We start from the raw sequence: 22624 nt of genomic DNA on the forward strand, positions 1-22624 counted from the left end.
TGCCTCACAAATATCTAAACACGTCCTACTACAATTTGTATAAAACATTCACATTCCTGATTTTAAAAATCAAGAAAAACATGTAAGCACATAAATTTGAAAGCATACATGAAGCATTGCTTCAGACAGTGGTTTTCTATTTTTCCAAAACTGGAACCCACCTTTACCTGCTCCAGAATGTAGTAAAACATTCATATGACAGAAAGAGGACCCAAAGTTATGACTATTGAGAAGGGAGTGGCTCCAGGCCTGAAACATGCATGCAGCATTGAAAGACTAAGTGGAGGGAAAGCAAAAGAAAGGGCTAGCTTTTAGGGAGATCTGTTGTAAAAAGGAATTGTCTGTGCTGCTGAGTAACCTCACCTCATCTTCCTGCTCCTTCTGTGTGTGTGTGTGCGTGCATGTGCATGCAAGCAAGTGTCAGAAGTATGACACCCTTTCTTCCTATGCATGCACACTAGCAGCAGATCCTTAATAGGTGGGGGGGGGGGCTCCACAGAGGCCTGCATGACCCGCCATCATGGATTGACAACCACTGATTGACAGTCCACACTTTGATCTTGTGTGGAAATATAAATTAGAGGCCATAAAAAAATCACAGGAAGGAAGAATATGTCACTTTTAAGATTTGAGGAGCTTGGACAGCCTAATTTGCTCTCCCCTTTTACTAATTTTCTCAACTGCTTTCAACATTCTGTACTTCTGGAGCATGTTCACTCAACAACACGGTGAGGTTTATTTTCTTTTGGTCAAGTTATGAAATCACTGTTTGTCCCCCTGGGGTTGCTCCAGGCCTGGATCTCTTCATTTTGGGGGGATGGTCAAGTAATGGGTTGTGCTCATCCATGAGTGGCCAATTACTTTACTATTTGAGACAGTGATTTCATCATGGTCTAGCACCTGTATGACAGACTGCACTTTAAAAGTTTATGTGTTGTCTAAAGGACTGTGAAAGGTTAAGCCTCACAGAGCCAGAAAGACGTAGGGTTGCCAAGTCCAATTCAAGAAATGTCTGGGGACTTTGGGGGTGGAGCCAGGAGACTTTGGGGGTGGAGTCAGAAGCAAGGTTGTGACAAGCATGGTTGAACTCCAAAGGGAGTTCTCACAATCACATTTCAAGGGATTGCACACCTTTATATAGCTTGGAACTATTGGAAATATGGAAGGATAGGGGCACCTTCTTTAGGGGTTCATAGAATTGGACTCCCAAGTTCAATCCTTTTGAATTTGGAGTGTTTTGAGGATAGGCACCTGATGCTATGCAGAATACTTGGTGCCTCTACCTCAAAAAGCAGCCCCCCCCCCCAGAGCCCCAGATACCCGTGGATCCATTCTCCATTATACCCTATGGGAATTGATGTCTGTAGGGAAGAATGGAGTGTCCAGCAGACATTTTCCTCCCCCTCCCCCACTTTCTAGTGATCCTGAAGCAGAGGGAGGGCCTCCAAACCAGGGGATCCCCTGCCCCACCTGGAGATTAGCAACCCTAGAGAGCCTTGAGGGAACAGACTGCTCAAAGGGATTTGACTGGTTAACATCAGCTGAGCAGAAAGACTTGGGGACTAAAAACAGAACAGTTTAGCCCTAACTGAGGAGAGACTAGCACTGACTGAGAAGTTTTAACACTGACAGAGGACTAAGAAAGTTGCAAGGAGGCATGGGAGGCTGGTGAAGACCCCCATTCAGGGCAAATCTTCTAAGCAGAGAAGTGACTCTCTGTCCAGTTGGAAAAGGAGACATGGAGTGATCCCGGTGTTTAGAGAAGGAATTTGGGTACTTTGTAGTGTGCCCCTGCCTTCTGAAACCTGAAGAGTCAGTTAAATTCAAGAAAGTGAACTGGGGTGTTTAAGAAACACTGAAACCAAAGCCTGTCTTTTCTAAGATTCTTTGTGAAAAGCTTTCAACTCTCACTTGCTAGAAACATATAAATGGTAATTACTAAGTTACCTCATTCATTATAGATTTACTTCAGACATTTCACTTGATTTTACCTGGCCTTTCCCCCTCTTTGTTGAATAAAATATCTTATTTGTTTTTGAATGTTCTAATCTAAAGCCTCGCATGTCATTTTCAGAACTTTAAGTGAAAGAGGTGATCTTGTCTCTTCCCTTAAGTTCCTGCACTGAGCCAGCAACAAAATATAATTGTGACAGGATGGGACAGCCATAGGTCTTCAGAAAGGAATAAAATAGATAAAGGGGGTGCTCAGCCAGAAAGAAAAGAAAAAAACAGAGGAAAAATCCTGCAACTGAGTGAGGGAACAGAGCTAGATTGTCATGATCTGTGAATGAAACCAGAGAAAAGCCAGAGATTATGGAATTTTCCAGCCATTGCAGAAGTTGTACCTATTTTTAAAAAAATAACCAATGGGTATTGCAACATATATATTTGAGCTGAATAGCACAGTGGTATGTGATGTTTTCTGTATACAGCAACGTTCCCTGTTAGCACAGTAGCAGCAATTGATCACACAGTGAAGCATGCCTAAGCTTTTGTTGCCTTGTGCACAATGAATCTGCAGAACTGTGATGAACCTGAACAGGAAACATATTTTGAATAAAAAAAAATCTTTGAAACTTCCTGAAACCACTGAGATTGTTGTATACATTCTGACCATTACACAGAAGCCAACTGAAGTTGCTCTACATACAATTAATGTGCAATGGATTGCCATTCAAATAGTTTAATATCATAAAAGTTGCTGTGTAGAATGACATAAGGTAATGAGAAATGAATATATTCCATTATTTAGTACAGTTATTCTACCAAATCCAAATTTAAAAATTAAAACTCTGAGGCAGACAAGAAAGGCTATTGCTCATTGGTATTTTAGCACCCTGCTGATGTTTTTTCTGTCCAATGAGGGTAGAAGAGGGGAAAAAGAATGGGTGAGCAGACAATGCCATTGATAGGCGGTGTGTTGACCAGTAAGTGAACAGAATATTTTCAGTGCAGTATAGATTTGTTTACTTATTCTGTCAATTTGCCGTATGAGGGACTGTTAAATGGATCCCACATGAACATGTAACAGCATTATAATTTTTTGGCCCATATTTGTTTTCTTGGGGTGCCAAATACTTCCTTGTTCCCAAGAGAATTTGAATAACTTATAAACATGGGTGCTTTCTCTTGTCTATCTGAAGCTTCGCAGAGAGAACTTCAACATCTATGAGAATTTTAACTCAATAGCTTCAAGGACAAAAAGATTATAATTGGAACTTTTTTCCATTGCAACAAATAGAAGCAAAGAATAAACTCACATGACAAATATGAATAAAAAGTTACTTTCAAACTACAGGAAAACATTGTGTTGTACAAATTCCTAATTTAAAACACTCTCCACCTGACATTAGGGTGTATCTTTGTACCAGGCCTCAACCAATTCAGCAAACTTATTTTCATTTTATTAATTTAAAAATTATGTCCCATTTATCCCCAAACAGCTCAAGATAGCTCATAGTATAATCCAACAAATTCATAAAGATACAAGTTAGAAAATTAAGCCAGCTACAAAACCAATAAAATTTTAAAACCCAACCTACAAATCTAAATCCAACATGTACCAGGAATTGAGTGACTATATTTTATACCAGTTGATGCATCCAATTGTCTTAAAGTACACTTTTACAGAGGCATTACCATAATTGAGCCTTGAGGTTATGGTAACATCATGGACTCAGATTGGCTGTGTCATTTCCTAATTAGATGTAACTGAAAAAGAGATTAGACTTGAGTCTAGTAGCACTTTAGAGACCAACAAGATTTTCAGGGCATGAGCTTTCGAGAGTCAAACCTCCCTTTGTTAGATATGAGAGCTTTGACTCTTTACAGGTCGTACCCCCAAAATCTTATTGGTTTCTAAAGTGATACTTGAATCTAGTTGATCTACTGCAGATCAACATGGCTACCATTTAAAACACTCTTATATCTTATTTTCTTAAGTACCCCAAGGCTCAGGGCAATCAGGAATATTTTTACCCCATATACAATAGGGAAATCAATGCTTTCTAAAGTATCAACTGTGCCATCCAGCATCACCTCTACCTTGAAAAGATATTTCAGATGATTCTCTCCCAGCCATTTGACCACTTAAGTCGTTGAACCCAGATGTTCTAATTCCCTTCATTTTTGACACATCAACTCCCATCTAAAGCTGGTGTGCAGTTTTGAGACGCCTAAATTTATTTTCTGATGTGTGATGCCAGCCACAGGCTAATGGACATGCAGATCCTTTTATCATGGATTCCACTCCACTATCTTGTTTCCCAATTTTCCACTTACCGTACCTGGGGAAGCTTCTACTTATGTAGTAACCTTAACTATGTATAGTTTTTAATAACTGGAATTAATCCAATTTTATTATAATACATATCATGTTAATGATGATAATGAAGAAGAAGAAGACTGCAGATTTATACCCCGCCCTTCTCTCTAAATCACAGACTCAGAGCGGCTTACAATCTCCTCTATCTTCTCCCCCCACAACAGACACCCTGTGATGTGGGTCCATTGAATAATGAATAGGTCCACTGAAGGAGTCTCCACTAGTGTATTTATTTAAAAGTTTTATATTCCACTTACATACAAATACAGACCTCCAGCCCTCAAAAATGCTGTAGTGCTAATGCTAACTGGTAATCTAAAAAAAAAGAGACCAAATGTGGCAGAATTGGATTTATTAATTTTAAGACAGTGTCACATAATGTTGTTATTCTGAACAATAACACATACAAAGAAACCCTTCGTTACTTTGGCAGGATTTTAAAAAATACAAAATGACATTGACTTTAGTACTTAAAGCATTATTGTTACATAGGGAATCATTTTGGATTAACTGTGTATATATCCAGCAATATGATAAAAAATGCTGTTGAAAAATGTTATCTAGCATTATTTTTGCAATTCAATGGAAAAAGAATTCCGTAAACAGTTATAAGTTCCAAAGGTTGTACTGGGTGCTAGGACCTTCAGGACCTGCTTCCAATCCTTATCCACTTAATTAAACCCTTTATTTTGTGCTTGAATTTTTTTTTTAAGTTTATAAATGAAAATAACTACATTTGCACTAAATCTTTTACTTCATATTCTTAATTTAAGTAAACAGGCGAGTCCTCTAAGAGAGGAATGTAAACCATGTTTGAAAATCATACACATTTAAGACAATTTTATTAAAAATAATTACACACACAACCAATTATTCATCAAAGCAGTATAAACTAAATGAAAACTTAAGGTTTAAAATTGATAAAATTCCCTTTTTAAAGTACTGTACAAAACCCCCCCATGTAACAGCTGTACTGATAAGCAAAAAAAGAATATATAAAATCCCAAGCACCATCCACATGCATGCTTAGACTAGGGTGTCCACGGATCATGCCTTTTAGTGACTGTGGTGCAATATTCATTTAAACCTAGACCATAAAGCTAGTGTTTTGTACTTCAGTAATTTTCAATAAAATATCTTTATCCATTATATATCTGCGATTATCTTAAAATGACAGATGATAGTTATATTAAGGTAAAGATTAAAAGTAAATGCTCATATTTATTCCCCGCCGCCTCCAACAGCAGCATATAGTTAGTGAACAGTTTCAAAAACTACATTGGGCAAATTAAGTGTTAACACACAATACTGATACTTCAGAGCTGTTTTCAGAGCCTACTTTCAGAGCTTACTTTCCCTTTTTAATTTCTGGTAATCAAATGGTTACATGTCTGTAGTTAAAAGAGGCATTGTTCTTTCCTATCATACAGGAAACAAGCTCTTTTCTTAGCCCTCCTATGCCACAGGTACATAATCTAAAAATAAAGGAAGTATGTTTTATTCACAATTGTTGTTTTATTCACATGCAAGTGTATGCTCCTTTAACTCATTAAAGAGGCCTTGATTAATTATATGAGTTTTAAGTGGGCAACAGCTTTATATCCAAAACTTACATGAAACTCAGGTGGTCTGCCTGTACAAGGAAATTAAAAGGTAATTTGATCTCAGTTTTCTGATAATGCTATTCATGAAGGCTGTGGGATTCCCCATTGCCAGTACTGCATGTTATGAGATGATCACGGGAAGCCCCTTCTCTTCTACTCTTCATATGAGCAACAAAGCTCTTAAGGGTAAGAAACAGGCAAGCCTTAGTTTTCATTCTCATAAAAAAGTTTTTTTGATACTGTTTGCATATGTAGAAACATCAAGCCAGGCCTGTCATATGTACCTTTATAGTTGCTTCATTTACAGACAACAGCAACTAACATTCATTTCTACTTTTCCTTTGTAAAATATAGCAGGATAGTCTGTAAGGCACATAAGTTCTTACATACTGGAAATACTGCATTTCAACCATGCTATTTTTAAAACATTAAAACAACATGAACACAGATCAACCAGTCACACAGGACAGTATTTGTTGTTCTGAATCAGTCCACCTAAATCTACATTTGCAGTTCACTGGACCTTTTCAATCTTAACTGTTTTTCCTACAGGTTAGAGCTTCACAAACTAGTATTCTGATTTAAATGTCTGCCTAGAACTGTCTCATGCTGTGACTGGTTTGGATGCCACATAGTAAAAGTCTACTAAGACTGCAAGTCTCCCATTGGGATATGCCACATTTCACCACAGTAGGAGAACACAAAATACAAACTGATGGTTAAGAATTGCTGATCTCAGCAGTGTAAATACATCTAAAGCTCCAAAGTGGTGCAAGGGGGACACCTAGACCCTCCAGCTGTAAAATGGAAACACATTTTACTCTATGTTGGACAGGATAGGCAGGTGGACAAAGGGTTGTGGAGTGCAAGTGGGAAGGGTGTGGCTCTTCTTATGATGCTAGACTGTTCTTTAAGGTACCAAATTAAGATAAGGTGATCATATGGATTGTTCCAGCTCCAGAATACATTTACAATCACAGACTTATACAGGTACAGTTTCTCAATGCCATTTTCAATGTTTCTTTAGATTTACAGGATATGCCTATTTGGTAAGAGATAGCAGCATGATGGTATGTAACAAATGCTGGAATAATTCTGGCTATTCTCTCGAGTCTTTTATATTCTTCTCCCACTCAAGTATAAGCACAAACCTATAAAGAGTGCTAGTAATAAGAAAAAAAATATGACATTTTGAGTTTCAAATTACATCTTTATGCAGAAAAACTGTTAATATGCATCCCTTCATGAACCTACTGAGATTATTAAAAAGCAATTAGAAGAAAGTGAAAGACATCCAATACTAGCATTCAAGTCAAATTTTTCAATTCCACTGTGCACTGGTAAAAATAATGCAACTGAAATATGAATTTCGGAGTCATTTACCAAGTATACATTATTACTTTGTAACACTTTACTTTCCTATGGAACTGGTTAACTGGCAGCACACTAACAGAGAAATCCTGAACAAAGTTACCCTACACCCTTTTGAGTCTATTGACTTCAATGGCCTTAGAAAGGTGTCACTGTTTAAGATGGTATTAGAAAATTGGCATATTTTAATATTTCCCTTATTTTAGCAGAGAAAAGATTCTGAACTATAAACTACTTTAATGGGATTATGTCAAGCTTCAAAAGCCAGTTTCCAGAATCTGCAGTAATTTGGATTCAACAGTTACAAAGTGTGAAGACTGTAATATACCTAGACATAAAGCATACAATAAAGTGCCAAAAAGATCCAACTTACTTCCTGCTACACTGAATTATGACGAAGGCCACACTCTTAAAGCACTTGTACACAAAACAGAGTGATTAAAAATACTACAAGTTAACACCAACATGTCACCGCAGGTTTTGGTTCAGCTTCCAACTGTATTGTGCTATGATCAGGTGGCTGACTAAGCATTAATGGCTTATGGCTCTTGAGCTTATGAGCCAGGGTCATAAATATGGCTTCTACATGATCATTGTCATCAGGGTTTTTAGCAGAGGTTTCAAAAAGTGGCATACTATGAGTATCAGCAAATTTCTGTGCCATGTCCGTAGGTACCTGAATTGCACTTCTCAAATCGCATTTATTTCCAACCAAAATCCGGGGTATATCATTGGTGAATAAATGCTGCTTGCACTCCTCGATCCACAGTGGCAAACTATGAAAACTTGCAATGTTTGTCATATCATATACAAACACGACAGCATGTACGTTCCTATAATAGTGTTGAACCATGCTCTTCCTGAATCGCTCTTGTCCTGCTGTATCCCAGAGCTGGATCTAGAATGGTCCAAAGGAGCAGAGGCAGAGAAGAGAGAGAAAACACAATTTCACTCAATGTGGCAACAAGATACCAGTTCAGCTCTTTACAACCAGATCTTTTCCAGACCAAGAGTTACAGGGCCATCTTTCAGAATGCCTCTTAAGAGTGAACAGATGACTTGTGTTCACTATTTTAATGTTTTAGAAAACAGATAACATGACGTGTTACCAAAGGTTGCCAGGGCCGTAGCCAGAATTTGGAAGGTTGGGGGGCATTTACATTTTTTGGGAGGGGAGCACTGATGACCCAAATGATCTTTCCTCTACTGGCTCCCTCCCTGACTTTCTCTTGTCATCGCCCTCCCCTCCCCCACAATCAACTTGCTTCCGGGCTGGGGGCAGAAGCAGCCCCCTGTCGAGTTAAAGGGCCCATGGAACAGCTGTTTCCCGGAACCTTAAACATGCACGGGGGCTGGGGACTGCTTCTGCCACTAAAACAGCCCAGGTGCTGTTTTAGTGGCAGGGAATGGAGGGTTGCGAGAAGCTCACCACCGCCCTCTCTTCCCCACCAGTAATATAATGCGTGGACTGGAAACAGAAGCAGGTCCCCCTACAAGTTAAAGGCCCGTGTAATAGCTGATCCATGGGTCCTTTAAGCAGTGGGGGGCCCTGGGGGCTGCGTCTGCTGCCAGGAGTGGCTCCAGGGTGAATAGACCCTAGGCAGGTGCCCCCCCCAGCACCGCCACGTTCCGCTTGCCCCCCGCCACTGTGCTGCTTGCTGACTCGCTTGCTCCCCGCCACTGCACTCTGATCACCCGCCACGGTGGCAGCGCTCCCCCGCTCGCTGCTTCTCCTTCCCCCGCTTGCCGCGACTACTGCCAGCCTGTGCACTGTTTTAGTGGCAGGGAATGGAGGGCTGCAGCGAGCTAACCACCACCCTTTCTTCACCACCAGTAAAATAACGTGCGGGCCAGCAGCAGAAGCAGGCCCCCCCACGCGAGTTAAGGGCCTGCGAAACAGCTGATCCACGGGCCTTTTAAGTAGCAGGGGGGGCTAGGGGCTGCTGCTGCCAGGAACGGCTCTAGGGCAAGTGGGCCCTAGGCAGGCGACCCCCCTCTGGTGCCCCCCAGCCACCACCATGGCGGGCGCTCAGCTCGCATGGCCCCTGCCGCCACCCCCGCCACCACGCTCTGCTCATCTGCCTCTGTGGTGCTCGCCACCCTTCCTCCCCCCACTCGCTGCAACTGCTGCCAGCCCGCGCATTGTTTTTGTGGCAAAGAATGGACGGCTGTGGTAAGCTCACCACCACATTCTCTTCCCCACCAGTAAAATAATGCACAGGCCTGCAGCAGAAGCAGGCCCCCGCACCAGTTAAGGGCCTGCAAAACAGCTGATCCATGGGCCCTTTAAGTGGGGGGGGGTTGGGGGCTGCTTCTGCTGCCTGGAGCGGCTCTAGGGTGAATAGGCCCTAGGCAGGTGACCCCCCCAGTGCCCCCACCCGCCATAGAGGCGCTCTGCTTGTTTGCACCCTGCCACTGTGCTCTGCTTGCTCGCCGCCATGCTCCCCCGATTGCTGCCTCTCCTCCCCCCGCTCGCCATGACTGCTGCCGGCCCGCACGTTGTTTTAGTGGCAGGGAAGGGAGGGTGTGGCGAGTTCAACACCACCCTCTCTTCCCCACCAGTAAAATAATGTGTGGGCCGGCAGCAGAAGCAGGCTCCTCATGTGAGTTAAGGGCCTGCTAAACAGCTGATCCATGGGCCCTTTTAAGTAGTGATGGGGGAGTCTGGGGGCTGCTTCTGCTGCCGGGAGCAGCTCTAGGGTGAATAGACCCTAGGCAGGCGACCTCCTCGGCATGCCCAGCTCCTGCACTCCATTGCCCCGACTTGCGGCTCTAGGGCGCTCCACTTGCTCGCCCCTGCCACCACGCTCTTTTCACCCCCACCGCCGTGGCGCTCCCCCACTCGCCACCCCACCCCCCCGCTGCGACTGCTGCTGGCCTGCGCACTGTTTTAGTGGCAGGGAAGGGAGGGTTGTGGCGAGCTCACCGCTGTCCTCTCTTCTCCAGCAGTAATATAATGTGGGCCGGCAGCAGAAGCAGCCCCCAGCCCCCGCGCCAGTTAAAGGGCCTGTTTCGCAGGCCTTTAACTTGCTCAGAACTTGGGGCTGCTTCTGTTGCTGGCCTGCACATTATTTTACTGGTGGGGAAGAGAGGGTGGCGGTGAGATTGCCACAGTCCTCCATTCTCTGCCACTAAAACAGCATGCGGGGCTGGCAGCAGAAGGGGCCCCCAGCCCCCTCAAGTTATAGGGCCCGTGAAACAGCTGATCGGTGGGCTGTTTAACTCAGGCCAGAGGCTGGGAATGCTTATGCCCCCGGCCCCAGAAGCAACCTCTCCACTGCCCTGGAGTCATGGCAGAGGCCCCAGGGACTGGTTGGGGCCCCAGAGTCACGGGGCCTCTTCCAGAAGTCGAGGGGCTGTGCCCCTACCGGCCCCCTCGTAGCTACGGGCCTGAAGGTTGCTCCTGTAATGAACCTGTATCGCTGTTAAGTCATCATACTATTACCTCAGCCTGTCTTTAAGGAACTTCAGGAGGTATTCATGTCCCCCCCCCACTCCCAATTTTATCTTAGAATGTAAGGAGTGAAAACTCCCAAAGTCATTTCATGGCTGAGCTCAGCTGGGATTTGAACATGGCTTCCCCCAAGTCCAGCAATCCAACCACACTGCATGCTTCCTCTAAACAGGGTCTCTGAACATAGCTATAACCGAACACTGATACCTAAGTCTATAGCTCGCAAAGCTTGCATATAAGAACAATTTCTCAACGATTTTACACGTTGATACATTCCTGGCTTGGTCACTGGAGTTTTAAGAACCGCTTCCAAGCCTAAGTTTTACTCCTGCAACTCAAGAGATACGGTTCAACTCCCGATTTTAAAAGAAAAGGTATAGCACTGACTCAGAGCGGCCTTAAATGTACTTGAGGTCGTCAGTGACATCTGTCCAGTAAAGGCCAGAGTCGGGAAAGGAAATCCAGGTCTAAACCCCATGCTCGTCTTCTTTCAGCCTTAACCAGCCCTACAGGGTTGTTGTGAAAATGAGACGCCTCATGGGACACAATCGTGACAAGCTGCCCTCACCAGTCGAGGGAAGAGCTCGTTTCAGCCACTGGCAGCCGCCTATGCGAGATGACGAGGCTTCTACCGAGTGCTTTTAAGTTAAGCCTACCCGTACCTTAATTCGCTCCCCGTCGATGGCGACGGCGCGCTCACGGAAATCCACTCCGATGGTGGCCTCGGTGCGCTTTGGAAAGTGGCCAGCGCAGAAGCGGAAAGTGAGGCACGTTTTCCCCACGTTGGAGTCCCCGATGACGATGATTTTGAAAATGCGGGAGCGCACGGGGGGCAGCGTCCTGGGCTCTGCACCGCTGCTCGACAAGCTCAGCTCCAGTGACGACTCCACGTCGGTCGCCATCGCCAGGCCTAGAGCTCTGGCAGTGACGGCAGCGCTACCCCTCCCCCGTCCAATTCCCAGCCCCCCTAGCAGGTTGTACGCATGCACACTCGCCGCCTCAGCGGTCATATGAGCGCTAGACTGCCATAGGCGGTAGCTGCTCTTGAACCGTTTCCCTTGCAGCTTGAAGCTGTGGCAGGCGGGACTCAGACAACCACACAAGAGGTTGCTCCTCCCCTTTTTTGGTCACGGCCAAGCTGATAAGTAGAGAGGGAATTCAGAATAGAGGCCTGCCTGCGTGCCTGCCTGCAGGAAGTGGGGCGAGGCTCGGGTGATGAGTGCTTCTGCAGCTATAATGTTACCTCCCTTGGGGTGAGATAAGGGGGAGGCCTCTGAGCACAAATCAGCAGTTCGTTGACTACGGCTAGTGAGGGCAGGGTTCTAAAAGGCCAGCATTCACTTTTGGGATGTACTAAAATGAATGACAGGATTGCCCATTGGCAGGGATTGTTTTGTAGAAAAATAGGTGGTGGAACTCATCTAGGGATTGTTATGCAGCTGCACATACTATTCGATGAACAAGGAGGTGGAGCTCTCAGGAGGAGGAGGAACTCTCAGAAAGGTGCAGGAGCTGTGCTCCTGCAAGCTCCCACTGAATCTGAGGCCTGCCCATTGGAAAAAATGGGAGATTCTGGAAGGCCCACTGGAAATAATGGGAACCAGGAATGCCAGTTGACTTGCATGGGCTACATTGAAATACATTACAGCACAAGATGAGTTGTAAAGAAAATGTGAAATGGATTCTCTGGGCCCAGACATTATATGCTGCGACTGGAATGGCAGCCCCGAGTGAAATGACAGCCTCTGGAAATAGCCAGAGTATTCTGGGACTGGAATGACAGTCCCTGGAAGAGTTTTTGGGGACTGGAGTAACAAGCCCTAAGGGTAGCAAAAGTGTTCTGGGACTGAAATGATAGTCCCTGCAGACATTTACACAGTGGAATGACAGCCTCTGGGGTAGCAGGTGTTCTGGAACCATAATGCCAGCCCCTAGGAGTAGCAGACACATTCTGGGATTGGAATGACCTATCCCAGAGTGGAATGACAGCTCCTTGGGATAGCTCATATTTTCTGGGACTGACCTCAAGAGTGGAATGACCACCCCTATGGCTGCACAGATTTATTTTATGGTCCACCCATACCCAAGATCTTGTGTTCACACTCACTGCTACCCAGAAGTATGCCCCCTATCCAGTATGCGTGTTCCTAATTTGTCACCCAAATGTAGAACGGGGCACTTATCCTTGTTAAACTGCATCTTGTTCACATCCCCCCCGTGATGTTCAGATCTTGCTGAATTTTATCTTACCAGTGTGTTCCGATCTTGCTGAATTTTATCTTCAGTGTGTTCACTGCTCTTCTCAGTTTGGGGTCTTCTGCAAATTTAATGTGTAGCCCTTTCCACACCCTCATCGGTTGTATATTAAAAATACTGAAAAGTACTAGACCCAGTACCAAAACCTGTAGCACCCCACTGGACACCTCCCTCCATTCAGATGAAATGCCACCGACAACTCCTTGTTTGCAGTTCTCCAACCACTTTCCTAGCCACCTATCTATCCTAAAGTCCAGTGTCATCTAGTTTTCCCATCAGAACATCAGGGGGAACTCTGTATAAGGCTTTACTGAAACCCAAGAAAACAATATTGGCAGCATTCCCACGCTCCAGTAAGCTTGTCACTCGATCAAAGGAGGAAATGAGGTTAATTTAACAGCACCTGTTGGGGACAAGTCTGTGCCGACTTCCTTGAATTATAAATCTTGCCCTTTTCCTTCGAGTTCAAATGTTCGCTTCTGATGCCTTCTGATCCACATGTTCTTCTTATGTGTCACAGCTTGCCTGAGTTCCTGGCACACTTTTGCCCACTCTAGTGACTACTAACCCAGAGCACTCCCTCCATAGACTCTCTGTGAAAAATCCCATCCCATACTCTAGCTTGGGGGTCCCCAACCTTTCTGAGCCTATGCCACCTTTGTAATTGACACAGCATAGTGGGTGCAGACACAAAATGACAGTTGCAGGAGTCGGAGACAACCAGGAAACAATGACCACAGTGTGGTTCCACTCTGGGGCCTGTCATTCCAGTCCCAGAACACAACCGCTCCCTCCAGCGGCTGTCATTCTGCTCTGTGGCCTAACATTCCAGTCCTGAACACTTGCAACTCCTAGGGGCTGCCATTCCACTCTGGAGGTTTGTCATTCAAGTCCCAAAACACTTCTAGTACCTCCAGGAACTGTAATTCCAGTCCCAGAATACACCTGCTATCCCTAAGGACTATCATTCCATTCTGGGGTCTGTCATTCTAGTCCCAGAACACTTCTAGTAACCATAGGGTCTGCCATTTTCTTTGCAACTCATCTTGTGCTGTAATGTATTTCAATGTAGCCCATGCAAGTCAACTGACATTCCTGGCTCCCATTATTTCCAATGGGCCTTCCAGACTCTCCCGTTATTTCCAATGGGCAATCCTGTCATTTCCTCTTAATACATCTTCTCACTTTTCTTTACTTCAGTGACCTCCCATGTTTTTTGCTTGCCCCATTTGGGACCTGGGTAGGCAAAAGCCAAACATCTGTCTGAGCATTCTAACTGGTATCCTTGTTAGACTGCTGTAGCAAAATTAAAGTCCAGTGGCATCTTAAAGACTAGTAATCTAGGAAAGCTTTCTGGAAGACTATGCATGGAAGATATACTAAACATAAAACATAACAATCCCCTCTAGACCAGCAACCATTCTGGGCTAAGAAGTTCCCCCTCCCCTTGTCAATTGATTATTTTCCTGGTATTGGGACTTTCAAATACCAGAAAAACTAAGGGACAATAAGTTCTTCCCTGATGCAAGGCTAGTGGCAAAGCCAGAAGTGCAAGCCAGTCCTATTTAAGCTATTCCGTCTCACTGTAAATTGAACATACCTGGTCTAAATGCGTGCTTACACATAAAAACAAGTCCCCTCCCAAGCTCATTCACTTACAGATGCTTAGAGCTTTTATAGCCCAGTAATATCACCCCATTCCTGCAGGCATCAAAAGTTTGTAAGATGTCAGATTAAGCATAAAGGGGTTAACCGTACTGAAACTGAGCTTGGAAAAAGCTATAATTACTTTGTGTATGCCTACTTACAGCAAGAACAGTGCTATGATGGTTATGGGAGCACTAGTTCCTTGCTCAGTTTCCCCTGCCTTTTACAATTGTACTCAAATACTACCACAAGAACATAAGATAAGCCATGTTGGATCAGACCAATGGCCCATCCAGTCCAACACACTGTGTCACACAGTGGCCAAAAATACCAGATGCCATCAGGAGGTCCATCAGTGGGGCCAGAACACTGGAAGTCCTCCCTCTGTTGCCCCCCCCCCTGCACCAAGAAGACAGAGCATCACTGCCCCAGAGAGTTCCAGCTATGGCTAATAGCCACTGATGGACCCTTGCTCCATATATTTATCCAATCCCCTCTTGAAGCTGTCTATGCTTGTGACCACTACCACCTCCTGTGGCAGTAAATTCCATGTATTAATCACCTTTTGGGTGAAGAAGTACTTCCTTTTATCCGTTCTAGAAGTATTTCCTTTTATCTATTCCAGACATACTTCCTTTCATCCATGCAAATGCTTTTAAAAACAGGGCAAAGTTGAGATGTGTAATTCTGAACGTCTTCAAATTTCCTATCTGTGCAGTTACAAAAACACATATAGCCAAAATTGAAAAGTCATACAGAGCAGCGCTCTCAAGCTACCAACTATCACTGAACAGGAGGAAGAGGAATATAAGAGACCTATATTAGCCACCCAAACCTACACTTCATCAGAGCTCACAAAGAATATAGTTTTTCTCTACAGTGACAAGCTGTAGTAGAATGGTTTCTATATACATCTTATTATCTGCACATGTATATGAGTATGGATGATTGGTATAATAACCAGCTCCAAGTTTTGCAGATGGACAGCCTAAGATTCTTGCAGACTAGGCATAATCTCCCTTTTAGTGGTTTACGCAGTATTTTTAACTGAGAAAGAACTTGCTCAAAGACTGGCTCATGAACAGAGTGATTAACATAAGATTATGACAAAACTAATCTTGTTCATTAGTATACATTTGCACAAACAGTATATTTATAAATGATGAATGAGGAATCCATACTTTTCTTATCACAGAAAGAGCAATGATCTCCCTTAAAGGGATGCACAACAATGAAAACCACCAAAATGTCAACGGTCAAATTTTGCCAACTGGCAACAATTTAGACATTTCCCCTGCTAAATATTAGGCTTCTAGTCTGAAGTTTTCTAGTCTATGCAAGTTCTCATTTAATTCACTTTCCTCCAAAATGATGTTGTATTTTTCCAAACCACACCCTTTGCCAACTTGTAAGTTACTATTCACAGCAGCAGCCACTGGTTAAGATTTACTGAGGAAGAAGGGTGGAAGGGAGTAGTGTCTCCAAGCACTGTTGCATTATGCATTGTGGGATTTCACCAACACTAATATAATCCTGCACATTACATTGGTCTTGCCCTACTTCTATTTACCTAACAGCAGCTTTCAAATTCTCCAGTCACACAACTCTCTTTCAAAACATTTTATTGCATTATATTTGGTACCTTATGTTTGACAAAGGAAATTACATCTGTAACTGCAGGAATAAGAAGCTGGTCTGTTATTGAAAAAAAATCTTGGGCCCGTTAAAAGTTACAAAGTCATGGGCTTGCCTGAAACAACTGAGCAAGAAATATATTCTTAGAAATGTAGGGCTTCAAGTATTACAAACCTGTGACACTGTGGAAAAGTTCCAGAGGTATCTAAACTGCAGCACTTTTTTTCTGCATAACGTGAACAAGGCCTGCTGAGGTTTTAAACAATTAGTCTCTCGATCAGTCAGAAATTGGTAGTCAGGAGTTCTGCTCTTTGAAATTTCAAGCCATAGTTATGTTCATTTATATTTCCACTGTATGTGAAATATACATGCTGTCTTTCTAATGAGTTGGTGCCACATCACAGTGCATAATTTCATTTGGTTCTTGCATGACAGTTTTAACAAGTTTAGCCAACCAGTGCTGTCAATACCGGTCTCCAAAGTAAGCGGTTGATTTCTTTTCAAATTGTTAATTAAAACAAAGAATGTTCTAACCAGTTCCTTCATTTAAAAACTGTGGTGCAAGAACACCAAACTGATCACGTGCAGTGAATTTCGGAGACACAACAAGCTTATTGAACACCTTATGTTTCGTTATTTTGCTTCATATTTTATGTCCCAGTCTCTACAACAATATTGTATGCGTGTTGCAAGTTTGTCTGCAAATAGTGATTCACATCGCATACTTCCAAAGGTAGAATCATCTTGGTATCAAAATCAGTCAGATGCTAAAGCCCCAACAACTTTGTGCTCAGTGAAAGGATCCAGTGCTAAAACAGCAGTTCTGCTGTCCGAGATAGTCATCTCAACAAGACAAATTTAAAGTAATATTTCTGCCACACACCTGCTCCCATGGGTGTTAAGCCTTCAGATTCCATATAAATTAGTTTAAAAACGGGGCATGTAGATAAGCGATACTTTTCAATTTTAGCAGTGCTTAGTTTTTCTTTAACTGATCCACCTATATCCAGTAATACGTTACTTTATATTATATACTTCATCAGCAGGATAAAAAAGTAAAACTTTGAAGGCAACCATTTTTACTTCTCCATTCTCTGTGTACGGTAGAGCAATTCAGCAGGTGCGTGACAAAAATATTATATACCAGATGCGGTCCAAAAATTATTCCACTCTTTTAAAATTTCATATTTCATTGGCCAGTTCTTCGTTCTCTGCAGATATATCTCCATTAACTGTGATCTTCATATCCTCTTCATATCCAGGGGGCATAAAAGCCAATGCGTAAGGGAAAAGCTTATGACAATTTGCTCTGTATGTTTCAGCTGCTTCTTTACAGTCTCCAAGGCTACCATCATTCAATGCTTCCAATACCTCCATACAAGTCTAGAAAGCAAAGAAAAGCGTGTTAAACCTTTTAGGGGCTTGTCTATATCAATAATGCACATTAACACTGATGGAAAATCTTATAAGTAGGCATGATTTTTTAAAGTTTCATTACTGTAAACATCTGTTATAATGTTATGATTTGGGTAACATTATTAACTGGAATGTGCATACACATTTGTAATATGGGCTCTACAGAAAATGGAATATTCCTACAATGTTAACTGAAGAGCAATTTTTTAAAAAATAGACGAGAGACTACTATCTTACTTGGAAAAGTCATTCTTGTAGTAAAGAGAATGGATAATTTTGCATATCAATAACATTTACCTGAAGATTTCTGTTCATAAGAGATTCATCAAGGCAAGTTGCCAACTCCACAGCTCTTTTCTGGCTAGCAGGATCCAAATAGTAAACCATTTTGGCAGCTACAAAAAAAGGGGAGGGGAACAGCTCCATTTAGTTTATTGTATTACTGGAACAATACCAATCTCTTGAATTTATTTCTGCATTTTTTTTTAGCAATTTTGACTGCTTTTCTGCATAAAACATTCAAGATTACTGTTCTACAAAAACATGTGGTTCCACTGTTCCTTCCCTTTCACTGAAAAGAAAGCTTTCATACAGCAAGCAATACCTCATCATGTAGGACACTGAACAAGGACCGAGGATTGAAGTCATACAACAGGGGTCTGGCACAAGAATAAGGACTCACTTTTTTACCCCCTCCCAATTCACATTTCATTTGCAGTATTACCAGACTTTTAATGTAACATATGAAAATCTTATGGAGTTGCAGCTTTAGACAGGAGTCTAAAATAATTTACTTATTTAGAATATAATAAATTCTAATTCACTGGGATCAGTGCAGTTTGTTATTTCACTCTATGAAATTAAGTCCAATATGACTGCTAACATTTTCAACACAATGGAACCAAAAACGGATAAGGCAAATTTCACCTCAATATGACTTTTTCAGAAACTTTCTTAACTTACAACCTCATGAGTAGTAAGCTTTCAACTAAGCCAATGACAAAGTCCTGACAGTCTTGGATACCACTCCATATCTCCCTCTTAAATCTTTGGAGTTGCAGGACCTATGTGAAAAAAGTCACAGAAGCCATGGTGGCTGCAGCAAAGAGGGAAAAAACCCCTTTAATGCTCCCTCTTCTGCAAGCAAAGGTCAATGAATGGAAGATGGGGCAATTCTGCATGATTCCTTTCTTTACTTTGGCCCCATGACCCATGTGGCCTTTTGTCCAAAGTCTCTCTATTGTGGGTATTATCTTTCTGCTCATTAAAAGAGACTACATAGGGAAAGGGGAATACAGAGAACATCTGTATGTATTGCACTGGAGGCTGGGTGGGCATGATCCAATATAACTAAAGGAATAAGTGCAATTCTAAGGCTGAAATTTCACACTGTTTCAGACATAAGTTTGGTAGACACTTGCTACAGATACTAATCAGTGTGTTTACACAGCTGTTAAGGTACTCCAATAGCTTTATCTACCTCATTGTCTTTAGATTACTTACGTTAAGTTAGGTAAAGCCAGTGCTTCTATGAATTGTGCTCATCTGGAAAAAGGATTAGGATTTTTACTACCTTGAAATCTAGTGCCAAAGATCAGGGAATCTTCCAAAACAATGTGCCACATAGCACAGAGGAAATCAGCTACCCCATCCCTACTCTTGAAATAGGTGGAGGGGGTCTGCCAGTTGTCTTTTCTCGCTAAGGCCCCTCCCCCATGCCACTCGGTTCTATGAGGGCCCAAACCCACAGCTCTCTGGTGAGAAGAAATTCTATTAAAATTTCTTGAAGCAATAAAGAGAAAATTACATACCAGATAACCTGTGTGGTAGTGAATCATAGTTCTGTTTAAGGAAAGTTTCATTGAAGTTCTTTGGATTAGTTGCTCCAAAAAGCCGATTCATTTCTTGATTCAACACTGTTCTGACTGTTTCTGGTAGATCTTTGCTTTCAGAAACTATAGTATTAAAAACAGTTAACTAACTCAGGTTGTTCTTGGTTTAATACAGTGGCCAATTTACAATTACTTCTATTAATCAAAGCCACTACCTTGTCTTTAATGTACATTGTTTAAAATTTGTTTTGTACATTTATGGCAAATCATTACAGATACTGATGTATTTTCTATGGTTATGTTCCAGTTTCATTTCCCTAAAAATCAATATTATTTTTCCATATAAAAGCAACATATACCAATTTACCCATGCAATTTTAGTTAAAGGTACTTTTTGAGTCTTTACAGAGGACAGCCTTTAGAGAAGGTAGGAGCTGGGGAGAACTTGATATAATTAAGATTAGTGATGGGCACAAACTGAACTGCAAAGCAAAATTCATCAAAAATGTTGCCCTGTTTGTGGTTTGCAAACTGAAATTTTTTCCACGAACTTTTAAAGCCGGTCATGGATAGAGCAGAAATCAGGGGTTTAAATTAGGGACTCAAAGTTCCTTTAATCCTCTGCTTTCTGTTTCCTGCAAAAACAACTGAATGATGGGGAGCCTAAAACAGCTGAGTGGTGGGAAACAGGCCGCTCTCTGCTGCTCAGCCATTTTGCGGATTGTGGTCCCTTTCAATGGGACTTGTGAGGCCACGAACCGGTTCAGTTTGCAAACAAATGTCCCTGTTCAGGGTTCAGTTTATGGTTTGGCCACAATCCAATACAAACCACATTTTTCCAATTCATGCCCATCACTAGTTAGGACTGTGCATATGTGTACATGACTTACCATGGAAACTGTTACAAAATTAGGTTACCAAAGTAGTATACAACCTCTGCTTAATATTAAGAATTAAGACACACTGGTAGCCATAGCTTTCCAACTATCTGAATGATTCTAAGGGTACCACCTTGATTCCAGTTCCAGCCCAAACATCTTTTCCTAACTTGATAGTTCTGGTCCAGAAAATCCAGTTCTGCAAAATCTTAAGTACTATATAATTAAGAAAAGGCATAACACCCACTGTCACATTTATACAAAAGTCAGATAGCATGGCATATACTGCATTGCTTTGTATCCTGATATCCTGACCATGGCATATATTGCACTGCTTTATATCCTAATATCCTGACAAACTATTTCAAACTTTCAGAAAGTGTATTAAATCTGAAGTGTGCAAGAAAGAAAAAAGGATAAAGCAAGAAGTTTTGGTTACACAAAGATATGAAGCTTTATAGTGAATCAGACCACCGGTCCTTTCAAGGTCAGTACTGTCTATTTAGACTTGCAGCGGCTCTCTGGGGTCCCTGACAGAGGCCTTTCTCACCCATCTGATTCTTTTAAGTGGAGAAGCCTGGGATTAAGAAGTTTGCTTGCAGGCTGCATCCCACTGGTTGCATCTGGACTAATGTTTCTGCTGGTGGTGCTGATTTCCACCCTCGGAGCATGATTTTCCACCTCCCCATTACCATAGCATCCTGAACCTCACCCCCCACTTCTTTTCTTGCAAGAGAGATGACTGCGGGCAAAAGTCCTGGTGCTTGCGGATATGTTTTAGGCTTGATCCAAGCCTGGCTTAGGTAAATCTTATGACTTTTTAAAAGAAAAAAATGTGTTACATATTGAATAAAATGTTCAGAATTATCAATTACAACAGATTACTACATATAAGAGCTTCTGGAAGTATCTTGGCCTGGTCACAGGTTGGATTCATACCACTGCTGAAGAGGTGAATCATACACTCATGAAGCCATGGGTGACTGGGGTCAATAGCATATGCTCTCTTCACAGACTGCAGCATAAGAAGAAATTTTTCTGTTGGAAACAAAATAATTTGGCACCAAATTACAAGTATTCTTACTCTCTTGAGTACCTACATTTAACAGAAAACCCAACTATGCTTTAATATCACAACGAAAATAAAGTTTGAAAGAATGAGTAGAATGAACAGGAGAGTGAGACTCATGAGAAATCAAAGGAGCTCCACCACGGATGTGAAAGCAGAGATGTGAAAGTCCAGGGGGAAGGGGAAGCCCCCCCCCCCCAAATTGGAAATTTTGAAGAGCACTGGAAAAAAACTCATATGAAATATTTTCTTATTTAAAATGAGTGAAATTATTTTGAGGCCGGGGGGGGGGGGGGGGAGATGTAGACGGCTCTTAAATCCAAGATGCATTTCTACACTTAGAAGGATACAAGATCTTCATGAGGGAAGCAGAAGCAATCAGGGCTTTCACTACTTCCCAATAGTTCTGTGCCTTCTCTTGTTCTTTTCACCTCTCTTTCAAATCATTATGACATATTTACCTAAGTAGCTTATTGCTCTAAATTTGCAGGATGAAGAAAAAAAAAGAGCAGAAGGAGGTGAGGCAGAAACCCAGAGGAAAACTGAAGTTTCACTGAGAACTCATGTCTCTCTAACCTGACAGAAAAATGAAGGGATATGTGCTAAGAAAGCACAGGGTGCACTGCATGCAATTTTCTATCAAACACTGGACATATTTGCAATTCTGCTAAAACTAAGACATTTATAACTTTTAAATTCCTTAAATATGTCAAATACTGCAATTTCATATGCTAAGTAAATTATAAATTATATAATTAAACGGTAAATTAGTTTATGTTTGATAGGGCAGTAAGTATTGCATATATTTAAACTTCCCCCCCCCAAATTTCAATTTCCCCCTGAAAAAAGATATTTTTTTCCCCATGGCTTCAAAGTTTCCAGAAATTTTACATCAGTACATGAGAGAATATTTTGACCTCTACTTTCATATGGGTTTTAAATAATAGAATTCAAAGTGGTACCACCATTTTCCTAAGCATGTTGGCACTGCTGTTTGATTTGGGTAGACTACTTTTAAGGTCAAACATAATCTCAAATTATTGAGGCATGCACAAAATAAGTACAGCTGATAACATAAAGAATTTGTTTTCTAAAGTTGTTTCCATTATGCAAAGCACACTTTAATTTTATTACAACA

The 22624-nt window shown here is 42.1% G+C and overlaps 2 protein-coding genes across 2 annotated transcripts in view; both read right to left on the reverse strand.

Moving 5' to 3' along the window:
* Positions 1 to 4659: 4659 nt before the first annotated feature.
* Positions 4660 to 11848, reverse strand: LOC132577185 (ras-related protein Rab-33B). The gene is made up of 2 exons (XM_060246758.1): positions 11416 to 11848; positions 4660 to 8197 (listed from the first exon to the last, which is right to left on the reverse strand). Exons 1-2 carry the CDS (start codon positions 11761 to 11763, stop codon positions 7754 to 7756), a joined length of 792 nt encoding a protein of 263 aa, XP_060102741.1. The 5' UTR covers positions 11764 to 11848; the 3' UTR covers positions 4660 to 7753.
* Positions 11849 to 16261: 4413 nt separating this feature from the next.
* LOC132577186 (N-alpha-acetyltransferase 15, NatA auxiliary subunit) overlaps positions 16262 to 22624 on the reverse strand; it is a 53336-nt gene continuing 46973 nt past the window's right edge. Inside the window, exons 17-20 of the mRNA XM_060246759.1 lie at positions 21357 to 21455; positions 19519 to 19662; positions 18005 to 18102; positions 16262 to 17674 (exon numbers count right to left, since the gene is read on the reverse strand). Of these exons, the coding sequence (XP_060102742.1) occupies positions 17474 to 17674; positions 18005 to 18102; positions 19519 to 19662; positions 21357 to 21455 (542 nt within the window). The 3' untranslated portion in view covers positions 16262 to 17473. The remainder of the gene's footprint in view (positions 17675 to 18004; positions 18103 to 19518; positions 19663 to 21356; positions 21456 to 22624) is intronic.

The sequence above is a fragment of the Heteronotia binoei genome, chromosome 9 (assembly GCF_032191835.1).
Source record: "Heteronotia binoei isolate CCM8104 ecotype False Entrance Well chromosome 9, APGP_CSIRO_Hbin_v1, whole genome shotgun sequence".
Lineage (NCBI taxonomy): Eukaryota > Metazoa > Chordata > Lepidosauria > Squamata > Gekkonidae > Heteronotia > Heteronotia binoei.